The 16,913-nt window shown below is 58.0% G+C and overlaps 1 protein-coding gene across 1 annotated transcript in view; it reads left to right on the top strand.

Annotated features, from left to right (window-relative positions):
• Window positions 1-16,913, top strand: part of CORO2A (coronin 2A) — a 54,934-nt gene that overhangs the window by 24,620 nt on the left and 13,401 nt on the right. Inside the window, exons 2-3 of the mRNA XM_070054847.2 lie at window positions 3,728-3,928; window positions 15,649-15,765. Coding sequence (XP_069910948.2) covers window positions 3,728-3,928; window positions 15,649-15,765 — 318 coding nt within the window. The remainder of the gene's footprint in view (window positions 1-3,727; window positions 3,929-15,648; window positions 15,766-16,913) is intronic.

The raw sequence follows: 16,913 nt of genomic DNA, 5'->3' as shown, positions 1-16,913 counted from the left end.
CGACCTTTAGGTGTTGGCCTGAGCCCTGGGGGGGGAGGGGGGTGGGAGCCAGCCTGGCTGCGCAGGGAGTGGCCAAAGAGGCCAGGACTATTGATGACAAAAGGGCTGCTACTGGCCCTCGCCCCGTAGCCTGAGTGGTGCACTCAGGTGCCAAGGCTGCCCAGGAGACCACGGCCCCGCACCTGCTCTGACCTTCCCCTGCTCTGCCGGAGAATCCATCTGAAACTCAGATCTGGAGGAGCAGCAGTTAAGACGCCACTGGAAACACCCACATCCCGTATCAGGGCGCCTGGCCCCAGTCCCTGCTCCATTCGCAACCCCAGCATCCTGCTGATGTGCCCCCTAAGAGGCGGCGGTGATGGCTCAAGTGCCACTCACATGGGAGACCGGCACTGAGTTCTGGGCTCCTGCTTCAACCTGGCCCAGGCCTGGCTGTTGCCGGCATTTGGGGAGTGAGCCAGTGGGTGTGGTTCTTTCTCTCCGTCTCTCTGCCTCTAATGAATAAAATCTGCTGATGCTCTCCTCCTTCTACTTTGAATCCCCCTAGTAGCTCCTCGTGGCCCTCCAGGTGCAAATTCCTGGGGACTTCTGGGTCCCGTGTGCTCTCTGGCCTCACCAAGCCCAAGCAGCGGCCGTGTGCCGTGTCCGTGGGCTGGCCCTGCGTGGGGCAGGGCCTTGCTGGGGTGGGTAGGCTGTGCTCCGTGTCCATGACTGCTGTGGCAGCGGCTCCCTGCGTGGTGTACGTCTCCGTCACTCTCCACGCAGCTGCGGGCAGGGCGCTGCTCTGCACAGGGCCCAGGGCCCCACCACCCTGTAGCTGCGCCTTCTGAAACCTGTGCCCGTCTCTGTCTGTCAGCCAAGGTCAAGGGTCCTGAGGCCCCTAGGCAGCTCCTGGATGCTTCAGCCTGCGGGTGCCGCACACCAATTCATCCTGCGGCTCCAGGAGGGGAGCCACAGAGTGCCTGACTCCTGTCACCATCTGCCACAGGCCAGTGCACGCCCCCACTCCCTGTAGCTGTGCCAGGGGAGGCGGGGCTGGGGACCTGGAGCAGACCTGCTCACCCACCCCCTACTTTCCTTTTCCCAGCCCAGGCCCAAGGCGGCTCCTCAGGTGCCTGCCACCTGCTTGCCAAGACCCTGGGGAGGTCGTCGTCCCTGCTGTTTCTTTCCAAGAGGCCCCCAGGACCCAGTGCAGAGAAAACAGGCACTGACTGCACCCCTTCCTGATCCTGTTTCCCTTGTTGAACTTGCCACCAGGATGCTCAGAACCACGTCTGAGCTCCGCCTCCTCCGTGTGGAGGGCCCGACAGCATACTCAGTAGCTTCACACTCCCCACACTCAGATGGTCTCTTTCTGCTGCAGCCAGATGGGCGTTTTAGTCCATCCCTGCCTCCTGGGCTCTTCCTGTGGTGCAGCCCTGGCAGGTGCAGCCAGGTGCGCTGTGGGAGAGCTGAGATGTGTGAGCGTCGCAGGCCTGAGTGCTCCCTGAGCTTGTAAAGGACTTAGCGTGGGGGTCGGCCCCCGATGGCCGGGACCTGCCTGAGGTCCCTGGGGTCTAGTGAGCCTGGAGACCGAGCACAGAGCGGAGTCTCCCTGGCCAGCTACCGCGCTGACCAGCGGGAACAAAGCCAAATATAAGGGACTTCATAAAGTTTGGGAAAATGCATATAAGGCAAAAAATTATGCTTAGATTTCAAAGACTTTTTTTAATTAATTAATTTATTTATTTGAAAGACAGAAGAACAGAGAGAGGGAGAGAGAGGTCTTCCATCTGCTGGTTCACTCCCCAGATGGCCACAACAGCCAAGACTGAGCCAGGCCAAAGCCAGGAGCCAGGAGCTTCTCCCACGTGGGTGCAGGGGTCCAAGCACTTGAGCCGTGTTCTGCTGCTTTTCCTAGGCCATTATTAGGGAGCTGGATGGGAAGTGGAGCAGCCGGAACTCAAACCGGTGCCCATATGGGATGCCAGCACCTCAGGTGACAACTTTACTTGCTATGCCACTCCAAACACTTTTTGCATCAAAATAAACTTCTCTTTTCATTCCATGTTCCACAAACTTTTGGAGCTCCCTTGTCTACATTCTTCTGGAAAGTTCTGGGGGCCTGGAGTAGACAGACCCAGTCCTGGGCACTCGCTGAGCACAACCCCAGGCCTGTCTGGGGGACCTGGAAGCTCCTGGGGACGATGAGGCCTGATACCCAGCCCTGCATCCGGGCAGTCAGGGGCTAAGACTGAGAGCAGGGACGGCTGTGGGGGGCAGAGAGGAGAGGGCTCTGCCAGCTGGCACATCCAGGAGGACTCTCTGGAGGAGGAGACTCGAGAACTGGGGAAGGGAAGGACTTGGATTTGTGGAGATGGGAAAGGCAAGGAGGGAGAGTCTGAGGACCGGAAACAGCAAAGCAGGCACGAGGGAAGCTGGACAGTCGTGTTTAGGGTAAGCAAGGACATCAGTCTTGGAATGTGGACTGAGACCCAGCAGGCCCTGAGTGCCAGGCTGAGGCCCTTGGCCGGGCTGCCATGGGCAGCAGTGAACCGGGGGCAGGAAGAGTGATGGGGGTGGGAACCCAGGGCAGGCCCCAGGCCGTGTCCCTGGCAGGCCTGGTGCATACATGCAGCCCCTCTGGCCAAGAGCAGGCCCCGTGCTGTGTGTCTGGCCCCCAGGAGGCCTGCACCCTCTCTTGGCGGCTTGTGGTCTGGTCCTGTGCCCTCCTCGGGCTTGTGTTCTCCCCATGTCCATCGCCCACCATCAAGTTCACGCGTGTGTGCGATGCAGATGTGTGTTTTTCTTTTTAATAGTTCCTTGCTAGTGTAACTCATGCCCATGCCTTTCCCAGGTGTCCTGCATTTGCTTCCATCTCAGGGCCTTGGCTCAGGCTGTTCCCTTGGGCTTGAGACACCTCCGAGCTCGCCCTTGCCCTGTCCACATGACCAAATCCTACACATCCTTCAATCACAGCCCAGGAGTCACTTCCTCTAGGAAGCCCTCCCTGACTGCCACATTATGGCCCAGAATCCACTGGATCCTAGCAGCTTAGCATCCCCTTCACCCCTGTGAGAGCTGGGCTCAGGCTTACTGCTTGCCATCCCTGCAGTGCCCGGCACGGGGCCTGGTCACACAGTGGTGCTCTGGGAATACTGAGAGAACCACGTGACGGCTGGGCAAGGAGCAAAGGAAGCTCCAGGTGCCCGGATGTGATTGCAGAAGCAATGCTGGGTTGAGCCAGTGCCTGCCATGTGCCATGGGGTCGCAATATGTCATCCCAGTTAGCCCTCGTGGGCACGTGTGAGTCAGGTGCGTTTGTTATCCCGGCTGGCAGATGAGAAGACCGAGACTCCAAGGTTGTGTCACCTGTCCATCCGCCTGGTAGAGGCCTGGGCTGGATCTGGGGAGCAAGGGGCTGCTACCCTCGGGGCTGGGCTGGGGCAGCCAGGGTGGCCAGGCTGTGTGCTGGGATGGTGGTTGGGGAGGGTGGGCCGTGTGCACTCCCTGGTTTCTCTGCCTGGGCAAGGAAGAAGAGCCGCGAGCATCCGCTGATGGGTCAGTGGCAGTTACCACCAGCCCACCCACCTCACCCGTCTGCAGAGAGAGCCGTGGTGACAGCCCGCGCACGTGGTCACCCCTTCCCAGCATCGCACTGCCCCGGCCCCGCCCCCTCAGACACCCTCCTGCCCCCTTGTCATCTGGGCAGGGAGCCTCACCCCTCTGTCCCGTGTGTCTCTCACAGATGTCATGGCACCCCCAGTACCGGAGCTCCAAGTTCCGCCACGTCTTCGGCAAGCCAGCCAGCAAGGAGAACTGCTACGACTCGGTGCCCATCACCCGCAGTGTCCACGACAACCACTTCTGTGCCGTGAACCCCCACTTCATCGCCGTCGTGACCGAGTGTGCCGGCGGGGGCGCCTTCCTTGTCATCCCCCTGCACCAGGTAAGGACGCCGGGTCCCTCTGGGGCCCTCGATGGACAGAGGCATGGTAGAAGGAGCCCTGGTTTCTAGTCCCATAGGTGCCGCCAGTCCTAGCCCTGCCTGTTCGGCTGTGGGACTCTGGGTGCATCCTTGCACCTGTTTTGAGCTTTGGTTTCCTCCAGGAGTACGTACCTATCCTAGGGTTTCAGCTTCCAGCACGTGGCCTGGCTGCCCCCAGGACCAACCGCCTCCTCCCACCACCACCACCACCACAAAATAATCCTGCCAATGAATTCACTCCCAAAGGCATATATAGTTGTTTATGCTTCGCTGGGCTTACGGGAGCCAAACCACCTCCCGTACACCAAAAACAGACAAACGTTGCTCCAAAGCCTGGCTAAGAGGTGAGCAGGAAGCGAGCGGGAAAGGCAGGTGTGTCGATGGTGTAGGTTGGACCATATGCCATGGCCAAGATGCAGCTGCTCTCAGTCCCCGAAATGGCAGTCTGTAGATCAGGCCAAGAGCAGGTCCTCCCCGGACACCCTGGCTCGAGGCCGAAACCCCGATGGTGCTGCAAGGTCCCCGGCCGGTGACGCCTCTGGTTCACGGCAGGAGCAGACCCGAGAGCCAGCATGGCCAGGGTTCCCCTGGGAATGGGAGTTCCTGAAGACCACCACCCAGGTACACTGGAAGGGCGCCCAGACCCCCAGAGCCCCTGGCTATGGCTTGAAACGCTTTTTTTTTTTTAAGTTTTTATTTATTTTGTTTGAAAGAGGGACAGAGAAAGAGGGAGGGGATAGGATGGGGAGGTAGAAGGGAGGGAGGGAGATCTTCCACCTGCTGGTTCACTCCCCAGATGCCCACAACAGCTAGGGCTGGGCCAGGTAGAAGCCAGGAGCCAGGGCTGCTGCCTTCCCAGGTGCATTAGCAGGAGCTGGACAGAAGCGTAGCTGGGACACACCAGCAGCTCCCCGGGGATGGCATGTGGGCCTGCCAAGTGGCAGCTTCCCGCACTGCACAGTGCTGCTGCCTGCCTGGTGGGCTGGGTTTTCTCATTCCAAGCCTGAAACTCATAAGAAATTTGAAAACACGTTGCTAAGTAACTTAGAGGCCAAAGAGGAAGTCAGAATGGACACTTCGAAATGCTTGGCCCTGAGATTGCTAATGAGACCTCACAGAATGAAGGCCTGCGGGGGAGGGGCCTGCAGGGAAGAGGGTCGCAGCAGCCTGTGGACTGGGAGAGCAGAAGGCCCAACGCTGGTGGCAAAGTGTTCGCCCCAAGAAAAGGAACACAGGAAACCCCAAGAGAGTTTGAGCAAGGAGATAGTAAAAAGCAGAACTCAACAAAAGAGAAAACGAGGGGCTGGCGCTGTGGCATAGCGGGTTAAGCCTCCGCCTGCAGTGCTGGCATCCCATATGGGCGCCAGTTCAAGTGCCGGCTGCTCCACTTCCAATCCAGCTCTCTGCTGTGGCCTGGGAAAGCAGCGGAAGATGGCCCAAGTGGTTGGGCCCCTGCACCCACGTGGGAGACCCTGAAGAAGCTCCTGGCTCCTGGCTTTGGATTGGCCCAGCTCCATCGTTTCAGCCATTTGGAGAGTGAACCTCTGTCTCTCCCTCTCTGTCTGTAACTCTGCCTTTGAAATAAATAAATCAGTCTTTTAAAAGAGACAGACAGACAAAGAGAGAGAGAGAGAGAGAGAGAGAAATCAGTCTTCCAAAAAAATAAGAAAGAGAAGAGAGGGGTCCCCAAGCCCGGGGGAGACCGGCTGGCAGTGAGGGGAGGAGGCCCAAATAACCTCGGGCACAGCAAGAGAACTTCAGAGCCTTAAAATCCAGTAAGAAGTTAACATGAGCAATTTCATGCCAATACCTGCGAAAGCACTGAGAATAGGGGAAAGTTCCTTTAAGAATGGAACTTGCCAATACTGATTCCGGTAGGAATACACAGCCCTGTAACTATTTTAAACATTGAGCAATAAAAATTTTGTCAATAAAAATTTCCTTTAGGGGCAGATGTTTAACCTATCAATTAAGACACAGGTGGGGATGCCCACGAAGTGCCTGGGTTCAAGTCTCGGCTCCCGCTCCCTCTTCCAGCCCCCTGCTAATGTGTACACTGGGAGACAGCAGGTGATGGCTCTAACAGTCAGGTCCCTGCTACCCTTGCCAGAGACTTACATTGAGTTCTTGGCTCCCGGCTTCAGCCGAGCCCAGTCCTAGCCAATGCAGGCTTCTGGGGAGGGAACCAGCAGGTGCGAGCTCTTTCTGTCTGCCTGTCTCTCTCTTACCTCTTAAATTAAAAAAAAAAAAAAATCTGATAGAAAATAGCAGAAGCAAAAGGCAAGCTGTGGCATGGGAAAGGCTATGCGTATAATGAACATGACTAAGGACTCATTTCTTTGCATATATAACATGGAGCCCGCTGGGGCTGCTGCTGTAGCATACCACGTCAAGCCATCACTGTGACACCAGCATCCCATGGGCGAGTGCTGCTTTGAGTCCCTGCTTCTCTGCTTCCAATCCAGCTCCCTACTGATGTGCCAGTTGTGGAAGATGGTCTGAGTGCCTGGGGCCCCTGCCACCCATGTGGGAGACCCAAAAGACGCTCCTGGCTCCTGGCTTCGGCTTGGGCCAGCCCCTGCCACTGTGGCCAGTTGGGAAGTGAACCAGCAGATGGAAAATCTGTCTATCTCTTTCTCTTGATGTCTCTCCCTTTCTCTATGTCACCCTGCCTTTCAAATAAATAAAGTAAATCTTTAAAAAATTGAAATGAAATAAAACGGACCCCTGCAGTCAAAAAAAAAAAAAAAAACAAAAAACAAGCCTGAATGGGTGCTTCATGGTGGAGATCCCAAGGCTGGGGAGCACCTGAAAGAGTGTGCACCCTCATTAGTGCTCCGGCTGCACCCCCGGCTGTCCAACAGCAGGAAAAGAGGGAGCTCTCCTCCTCGTTCTGTGGGCCTCGGGGTACAAAGCCAGAGGGGGAAGGCGGCAAGCAGGGTGACAGCAGGGCAAGCCTGGGGACTGAACCAGCAGATATAAAATTCATTCTCTCTCTCTTGCTCTTTCTTTCTCTCCCCCCCACACCCCGTCTCATCCTTTCTCTCTCTTGCTCTGCCTTTAAAATAAATAAATGAATCTTACCACCAAAAAAAGACAAGAAAAAAATACACATCAATCTTACTCTTAAAGATGATTGCAAAATTACTAAGCAAAAAAATCTAATAGTGAATAAGAAAAGACATACTCTGTGGGATTTATTCCAGAAACTAAGTGGTTTCATATTAGTAAACCAATAAAAGGAAGCCATCATGTTAACAGAGGACAGGAGAGAAACCACATTGTCGTCTCCATGGATGCAGAGAAAGCACTTGACACAGCTCCGTGCTTATCCAGGAGAAAAACCACAGCACACAGGCGCAGAACGGAGCTCCCTCCAGCAAACAGCGGTGGAAAGCCTCATTCAGAGACAACATGAACCCTCCAGGAAGATTTGCAAATGTAGTTGAAGGAACTGCTGCTCACGGCTGGGCGGTTCCCAGCGAGTGTTCTGCCAGATTCGCGGCTGTCTCTGCGTGTGTGTGTCTGGAACGCTGTCGCACACTTAAGGTTCCACGCAGTCTGCATCTTCCGAGGACGTTCTCCCGCGTGACCCCGGCAGGAGCACCTCTGGAAACTTAACCACACCCACAGTGACAGCGACAGCAGACGGCCCAAGCTCGCAGTCGACCAGTTGTCCCAGGGATGTCTTCCAGGGAATTTTTTTTAAAAAAATATTTGTTTGTTTATTTGAAAGGCAGATTCACAGAGATAGCAGGAGAGACAGAGAGATCTTCCATCCTCTGGTTCATTCCCAAATAGCCATGACAGTCAGGGCTGTGCCAGGATGAAGCCAGGAGCCCAGAGCTCCATCTGGGTTTTCCAAGTGGGTAGCAGGTGCCCAAGCCCTTGAGCCATCTTCCGCTGTCTTCCCAGGTGCGTTAGCAGGCAGGTAGAGCTCGAACTGGCGCTTGGATATGGGATGCGAACAGTGACTTCACCCACTGGGCCACCACACTGGCCCCAGCAATTGTTTTTTCTGATCTGGAGTCCAGTCCAGAACCCCGTGTTGTATTTAGCTGTCGCATCTCTGAGTCTTATTTCACACTTGTAGCATGTTTCAGGAGTAAAGCCCAGTCATTTTGTAGACATTTCTAAATTTGAAGGATCAGGTGTCCCCTCGTGTTTAGACTCTTCTTCGTATTTGTGGCAAGAATGTTATATAAGTGGTGGTGTGTCCATCTCAGTCATTTCAACAAGGGATGTGATGTCCATCTGTCCCATTATTGGTGGTATTAGCATCAGTGTCTTTGGGTTTTTTTTTTAAGATTTACTTATTTATTTATTTGAAAGGTGGAGTTACAGAGGCAGAGGTGGGGTTGTGGGGGGTAGGTCTTCCATTCGCTGGTTCATTCCCCAGATGGCTGCAACAGCTAGAGCTGGGGCAGTCTGAAGCCAGGAGCCAGGAGCTTCTTCCAGGTCTCCCACGTGGGTGCAGGGGCCCAAGCTCAGGCAATCTTCACTCCTTCCCAGGCACATTAGCAGGGAGCTGGATTGGAAGTGGAACAGCCAGGACTTGAAGCCTGTGTCCCCAGCAGAGGCTTAACCCGCTGCACCACGATGCCGGCCTGGCCCGGTGAAGAGTGCCAACATCATTCCTAAGGCAGATGTTGCAGGAGGCCTTTAGAATGAGGAGCAGCAGGAGCAGGCCTTCAGCTCAGCGGCTCAGACATCCGCGGCCCACATTGCAATGCCTGCGGTTGAAACGGCTCTGGCTCCTGACCCCAACTTCCTAACACTATGCACCCTAGGAGGCAGCAGTGATGGCTTAGTAACTGGGTTCCTGCCAACCCACCTGGGAGACCTGGAATGGTGCTCCCAGCTCCCGGCTACAGCCTGGCCGGGCCCTGGCTGCTGCAGGCATTTGGGGAGTGAACCAGCAGAGAGGAGTGCTCGCTCTCTCGCTCTCTCAAATAACGTTTAAAAATGTTAAGGACCGGCCGGTGCCGTGGCTCAATAGGCTAATCCTCCACCTTGCGGCGCCGGCACACCGGGTTCTAGTCCCGGTCGGGGTGCCAGATTCTGTCCTGGTTGCCCCTCTTCCAGGCCAGCTCTCTGCTATGGCCAGGGAGTGCAGTGGAGGATGGCCCAGGTGCTTGGGCCCTGCACCCCATGGGAGACCAGGAAAAGCACCTGGCTCCTGGCTCCTGCCATCGGATCAGCGCGGTGCACCGGCTGCAGCGGCGGCCATTGGAGGGTGAACCAACGGCAAAGGAAGACCTTTCTCTCTCTGTCTCTCTCTCTCACTGTCCACTCTGCCTGTCAAAAAAAAAAAAAAAAAAAGTTAAGGACCTGGGTACATGGAGACACGAACTGCATTCGTGGAGAGACGCTTTGTCCTTCTTCGCCCAAATTTCTACAGCACGGTCCCTGTCTAAACACACTGTGTACGCGCACTACTCTGACTCTTGCGTGCTTGGGGCCTGCTACCTTGGAAGTACCTGGACCGGAGGCGGGGGGAGCCAGTCGTTTCCCTTCCCGTACTGTGGGCACATGACTGGTGCGCGTTAAGTTTTCACTGACCAGACAAACTGCCTCATGGTTGTTCCTCCCAGTCACTTGGGGGGACAGAAACAGCCACGATTGGCGGGAGCCAGGGTGTGGGGGCAGGACTCTGGCCGGGTGGAGAGCGATCTGGCCAGAACGCAGAAGGGACTTGCGTGCCCAAGGGGAGTGGCCGGTGCCTGGCTGAGCAAGGCCTGGATGCCAGGGTGAGGTGCGGGAACCATGTCTTAGAGCCCAGCCGAAATGTTGCAGCCTAGGGCTGGGGCCATGTAAAGTGCCAGGCGTGGATTGACTGGACCGCCAGAGCTGAGGCCCGGGGAGTGGGGCTGTCCCCACCAGGCAGCCATGCCTGTACAACAGGGCCAGGCGATGCCCCCAGTAGCTGGGCTTCGGGCTGGGTGACTCCCCAGGACGCTGTGCGTTGAGCCCGGACCTGGGGCTGGCCCTGTGGCTCTTACAGCAGCTCCCTGGTTACCAGGGACATCATGCCGGGGACTGTGTGGTGTGTGCGTGCGGAAGGGCCTGGCTGGCTCACTTTCACGAAGCATGGAAAGGAGCGCCCGTGTTGGCCTGGCCCGGCTTCCCAGAAGTCCTTCTCAGAGGGGCCGGGCTGCCCCCAGTGGTGTCAGGTGTCCCAAAGGGACTGCCACCATTGGGGGGGGGTCCCTCCTTCTTGCACACAGTGACCGGGGGAGCCCTTGGAGAGAGGCGGGGAAACCTTGGCAGCCCAGATCTGTGCTCCGGGGACCAGGTGGCGGCAGCAAGGGCTGGCACAGAGGGGGCTGGGGCCCGGGCGCTGGGGCCCAGCCTGCAGCACAGCCACCCAGGCACTGCTGGAGAGGGTGGACTTTGTCGTGAGGCGGGGAGGGCAAGGGCAGGCAGAGCCCTGGGAGTGGGCCCAGGAATATTGCTGGGTGTGGGCTGAGGGCCCGAATGGACACCCTGACCTTTGGGCGCCTGGAGAAGGGGGCGTAGGCACAGCTTCCTTGCTCTTGGAGGCCACCCTGACTCTTCCCGAAGCTGGGTGTGGCCGCGTCACTCCCTGCTCCAGCAGGACTCCCTTGCCTGTCCCGCCAGGCGTGGAGGCTTCCAGGGCACAGACCTGCATCCTCCGTGGGGTCTCCCTCCTCAAAGCAGGGGGCTGGGCATCCCATCCCGGGGAAGAGTATCCGCAAGAAGTACTTGCCTTCCAGTCTCCAAGGAGCTGGGCCAGGACAGAGGGGACACAGGTGCCCTATGGGTCCCCCGACGGCTGCGCTACCACCAGAAGCCGGGAGTGGGGAAAACAGGAGGGGTTCTGGTGGAGGCAGGGGCAGGGGGACATCCTGGCTCGAAGTAGGAAGCGTTTTCTGAGTTGACGAGGTCTGAATGTGGAAGGAAGTGAACTCTCCCTTCCCTCAGGAGAGCAGGCAGGGTTGCCAGGGAACCCGTGCAGGTCACCGCTTCCTCCCTGGGTGCTGGAATCCTCAGGAAGCCCTGGGCACTCTCACGGGGGACAGGGGACAGTGGCCGGGCGTTGTACAAGCGTGTGCGTCTCCAGGATCAGGAGTGTCCCCCTCGGCTCTCCTCCAGCCCGCTAGCCCCTGCTTTTTCTGGGCAGCCCCTGGCCCAGAATCTCACCCCTGCCAGTCCTCTCCTGAGGTCCAGCAGAGCCCTGCCCACAGCCGCACCCCTGCTCCCTGGTCGCTTCTCCCCAGCCTACACTCCCCACTGGCAGTCTGTGGCCCTGCCTTTCTGACTCACTGTCTCCCCTCCACCCGGCCTGGTCAAAGTCTCCCTCACTTTAAGGCCCAATTCACATGCCTCCTCTTCCAGGAAGCCTACTCTGACTCCTCCCTGGGGCCCTTTGCTCCTATCTCTAAACCCTGAGTCCATCCCTTGTCTCCTCCACAAGACAGGCAGGGCCTCGTTTCTGTCCCCACCTGCACACGGCCCGTGGCCTGGCACAGAGCAGGCTGAGAGGCCAGCAGGAGGCAGAGCAGGAGGTGGGAGGGAGCACTCCTGGGTCTGCTGGGCCTGCCGTGGACTTGGGCTGTTGCCCTGGGAATGGGACGCTCAGCCTCTCCGACGCCCAGCTTCTGCACTTGGACGTGGGGACTCTTCCCAGGCGGGGTGGAGGGGCAACTCCAACACCATGACGGAAGCCCCTGGCCCTGCACCTGGTGCGTTTATGACTCCCTGGACCCTGGTTCCCATAGGAAAACATAGATAACCTGCTCCCGAGAGGCGTGGGAGCTGGGCTTGAGTCCACCAGTTGGATCAGGGCCCCCCTGCGGCCTGGTCCCACCCGCGTGGCAGCACCCCCCAGGCAGCAGTCTGGCCTCACGCTAGACCACAGAGACGCACCGAACCGCCCCACGTCTTGGGCGGTTGTGATGAGCTGTGTTGAGTTGATGCCGGCCGCTCGACCCAGAGCTTGCCAGGCCCCGGGCGCTGTCTTAAGTGCTTCTCACCCTCCCGTCCACCCTATGGATGAGCTCCTGCTGCTGTTGCCATTTGGCAGATGGGAACACCGAGGCTGCAGTCAGGTGCCTGGTGGTGCAGCAGGGACCCAGCCCCAGGAAGCCCGAGGCAGCCTGTCCGCCCAGCCTTGCTGCCACCCTGCCTCCCAGTCTCCACCCTGGACTGCTGGGACGGTCGCTGGAGGCCATGGCTACGACAACACTGTAGGAGCCACGCCCTGTGGGTGCTGAAGGTTGTGTTGGTGACCTTGCAGCCTCTTCCATACTGGTAGCTGAGGTCTGTGCCCCTGGACCTGGCTCTGCCCCCCAGCATCCTGCCATCGGTGCATACCGTCCACCCCAGGCAGCTCCTTGGAGACGTGGAGGGTGGATCCCTCTGGGCTGAGCAGCCCGGCTCCTGCACTCAAGCCAGGGCTGTGTGGAGTGTGTGAGGGGGGCAGGTGTATGGCCCCTGGTGTGGAGTTTGAACGGCCCACGAGTCAGGCCTGGCCCTGGCTGAGTGCTGGCCTAATGTGCAGAGAGAGGAATGGCCTGGTTATAGCTGTGCCTGCCCAACAGGCTTTTAGCAGCTCAGCTGGAGCCCTGCAGACTGGCTGATGTCTGCTAACGCCAGTGGTCTCTAGGGTGGCCCGGCCATCTGGTGTCCACCGAGCGGGCTGGGGCTGGGGCTTCTGCTCGGCGAGGCCAGGAGGAGCTCTGGCCCCAGCCCAGCTCTCCAAGGGCCCTCCCCGAGTCTGTGGCTGTGGCTCAGCAGGAGGCTGGAGGTCTGGGGCTGGCTGGGCGCCCTGGGCAATCTGCCTCCTGCCAGCCCAAGGCCAGCTCGCCGCAGCTCTTCCTGAGCACAGAAACTGGGGCACGGCCCTGGGCCCCCCGAGAGCTGGCAGTGGCCCTCAGCAAAAGACCTGAACTGCTCATGCCCTTTGACCCAGGAAATGATCCAAGAGAAGGGGAAGGCTTTGTGCTGGAAGGGGGCACTCCCTCCGAGCACAGCGAGACCACTGCAGGCTCCCACAGCCCGCACCAAGGGCCTGGGACTGCTCCCCGCTGCCCAGTGACCCCAGGCAAGTCCCTGCTCCAGTCTAGCTTCCCTCAGTCTAGGGCCAGGGAGAGAGTGCTATGATCCATTAGTGATGCCTGCCACAGGAACAGGAGCAAAGAGCTTGGCTGTGAACTCGCCGTTCCTGGTCTCTGAGAGCCCTGCCAGCATTTATAACAGATTTTTGTCTGATCTTAGGACTCATCTTTTCAAAAAATAAAGTCAGTAGTTTTGTTTTTATATTTTTAAAGATTTATTTTTATTTATTTGAGAGAGAGAGAAGATTGAGATCTTCCATCCACTGGTTCCCTTCCCAGATGGTCACAGAGGCTGGGCCAGGCCAAAGTCAGGAACCTGGAACTCCATCCAGTCTCCCACTTGGATGCAGGGGCCCAAGCACTTGGCCATCTTCCGCTCCCTTCCCAGGCACGTTAGCAGGGAGCTGGGTCAGAGCAGAGCAGTGGGGACTCCAAGCAGCACCTGTATGGAGGCCGGCATCACAGACAGCAGCAGATTAACCCACTGCCCACACTGCCAGTCCCGAGATGCTAACCACACAGGGTGCGGAGTGGCTGGGTGCTGGGCCTTAGGAGACCTGAACCGGGCCTCTGGGTGCAGCGTCTCCCTCCTAGGCTCTGGCTCCAGGGGCAGCCCTGACGATGGCCGCCCGTCCTCCCGGCTGGTGGAGGAAGCCAGCCATCCGGAAGACATGGAACCTTCGCCCATGCCTTTACACACCAGGAACACATGACAGATCCCCACTCTTGCCTCCTCTCTCCGTGTGTATGTGCAAGAGTGACTTTTTCTGCACCACTTTAGCCCTTGAATACTTGAATGCCTGCTGCACGTCGGAACATCCCCCTACATAATCATGGTAATGTTATCAGCTTCTGTAAGCCCCGCCTACAGTGATGGTTTCCCGTTCTCGGGCACGGCGGGCCAATAGTGGGGTCTAAGGCCGTTTTCCACAGTGCAGGGCGCTGGGTCGGGCATAGTTTCCGGGTGACAGCTGGGACCAGGCTGCCAGCTGCACGCCAGTGGCTCCGGTTGTCTGCGTCTCAGTTTGCCAGGGGTGAGCCCGGAGGCCCTGTGTCTGTTCTCGGCGCTGCTGCCCACTTGCAGCCTAATGAGCAAACTCAGGGACCACCGCCGTATCCCTGCTGGGTCACACCATCTCTGTGTCACACAAAAGTGCCGTGGTCTTCTGCGGAGTTGGGAAGGGAGGGGAGGGGCTTGGCTGTTCTGGGTCCACGTCATCCTTGAAAGTTCTTTGTGAAATCCCGAGACTGGTACTTCTGCAAGATTAAGGACTGTGCCCCGTGCTGCCCTGGAGTCAGGTGCATCAGCTCAGGGCTTTGTGGGAGCCGTGCCGGCAGGCGGAGGGCCTGGGGCCCAGCCCCCATTCTGCCAGGGCCCTGCAGCAGGGCGTCAGGCAGATGGAATGGGCTGGTCAGCGCCCATCCCACGCTCCCGTGATTAAACTGCTGTGGTCACCTCTGAGCCCAGGAGGACCGTGTGTGTCTGGAGTTGCAGATCTGAGCTGCAGGCTGTGTGACAAGGGCTGTAGGACCCGTGTGTGCCTCCCAGCACCTACACGGGAGCTCACAGACAGGAGGCGGGGAAGGAAAGGAATTTTATGATATTTGAGTTATGCCATTGAAACAATAAATCACAAACCATAAAAACACACCATTTCCAAGTATATGATTCAGTGGCTGTTAGCGCATTCATAGTAATTGTCACCATTGCTTAATTTCAAAATTTGCTTCATCAGCCCGAACTCAAACTACACGCCTGCAGCGGGGCCCCTCTCCCTGGTCCTGGGTGACGGCTCCCCGGGGTGACGGCTCCTCGCCCTCTCTTGCTGCGGGTTGGCCTGCTGTGGGTTGTTCATAGGCAGCACGGATCTGCGTAGCAGCTCCCAGGGGCCGAGTCCGTTTGCTCAGGCAGGGCGCCCACACGCAATCCGTCAGCCACCTGGAAAATCGCGCATGATGAGGCTTTTCTCTGGTCTGGCTTCTTTCACTTGGCCTAATGCTTGGGGGTTCATCCGTGTCCAGGATGCCTCCGGACTTCCTTCCCTGTTTCTGGCTGACAGTAGGTCGTGTGGATCCACTGCTAGTTTGCACCGGGTGGGTATTTGGCTGTTAGGAATAGTGCTGCTCTGAGCATTGGGGAGCAAGTGTTTTATCAACCTGTGTTTTCATTTTTTTGGGGGCCATTCCAGGAGTATAACTGCTGGCCCATGGTATCACCGTGTTTAGCCATGGGAGGGTCCCCCAGTGCTGGCCCATTCTCCATTCCCCCCCAGCAGCGTGTGACGGGGGGGACCCTGCTCCTGAACACCTGCCGTGTGCTGGAACCGGCACAGGGCCCCTCCGTCCCCACCCCGGGGTCCTTACGCCGGCCGGTCCCACACCTGCCGTGGCCTCCTTGTCCCGAGGAGGGCACAGAGGCTCCGAGGAGGGAAGACGCTGCCCCGGCGTCACCCAGGGAGCAGGTGTCAGGGCCTAGGTTCGCACCACCTGGGCCCCTCCCATTTTCCTGTCTGCGTAGCGACTGCTGCCCGACTGAGTGACCGTCAGGAGGCTAAAGTCCCGTGAGCCTCCTCCCCACCCCTTCTGGGCGCTGTCTTGCAGACGGGAAAGCTGGACCCCCACTACCCGAAGGTGTGCGGGCACAGAGGGAATGTCCTTGACATCAAGTGGAACCCCTTCAATGACTTCGAGATCGCTTCCTGTTCTGAAGATGCCACGGTGAGTGTCGGCCCCCGCGCCACGCCCCTTTCTGGAAATGCACAGGGCTGGGGCGGGGTGGGGGCGTGCCCCCGAGGGCGGTGTGAGGCCCCTGCGTGGGGCAATGAGTGTTAGCTTAAACAGAAGAGGAGCTCTTTGCACTGTGGGACTGGGGGTACCGTCTCTCCTCCCCACAGGCCTCAGTTTCCCCCCTGTAAAATGGGCGTAAGAGCCTTCCCCCTATCCAATGAAGTTCATATTGCAGTGGGCAAGCCCACCATTGGGGAGCTATAAAATGCTGTGAAGGGCAGTCTTATTGTGCTAATGTCACACACACAGTGGGGGCGTGAGCTTTGAAAGGATGAGAGGAGAGCCTCATATGAATGTGAACCCCAAAACATCCCGGAACGTCAGGCCCACCGACTTTCCCGAGCTCCTGTTGTGCACAGGAGCAGATGCAGTAGGTGTCGCTTAACACAAAAGACGAGTGGAGGAGGTGAGGAAAGACTAAACACATCGACTATGGGAGGGTGCAGTGGTTGTGTACCTGGTGCGGCTCAGAGCTCCCTGGCAGCCCAAGTGAAAAGGGAAATAGAATGTAGTGCAGAGAGAGCTCTCACTGTTTGATGTGATCAGATGACCAAAACAAGGATAAAAGTCACAGCTGCCCCTCCCTGCGTCCCGTCTATCCCTGACTTTTGTGATACTTGTCATTTCATTGAGCCTCCCTGGCAACCCCACAGTGTAGGATTATTTTTGTGTTTTGACTTTCAATTATTTGAAAGGCAGAGGGAGAAAGAGACCCCTCTTTCATCCACTGGTTCTCTCCCCACATGGCGGCAGCAGCCAGGCCCAAGCCAGGAGCCTGGAACTCAGTCTGGGCCCCCTGGTGGCCGGCAGAGACTCAGCCAGCTGAGCATTGCCTGCTGCCTCCAGGGGGCGCATCAGCAAGCAGCTGGAGCAGAAACGGACGGGACTGCAGCTCAGGCACTCCGACAGGGGACATGGGTGTCCCAGGCATCATAACCGTTCTCTTCCCACTGCTATACCACTTCCCTAAAGAGCAACAGAGGGAGGAAGCGAGGAAGTGCCAGAAACGTTGGCTATGGAAGATTGCATAGCTCAGAGCTCCCTGGTGGCCCAGGCGAAAAAGGGAAATAGACTCTGTT

Source organism: Oryctolagus cuniculus, chromosome 1, assembly GCF_051225735.1.
Source record: "Oryctolagus cuniculus isolate XC-2025 breed Fujian yellow rabbit chromosome 1, ASM5122573v1, whole genome shotgun sequence".
In the NCBI taxonomy this organism is placed as follows: Eukaryota; Metazoa; Chordata; class Mammalia; order Lagomorpha; family Leporidae; genus Oryctolagus; species Oryctolagus cuniculus.
This window is presented reverse-complemented; position numbering and strand designations above follow the sequence as displayed.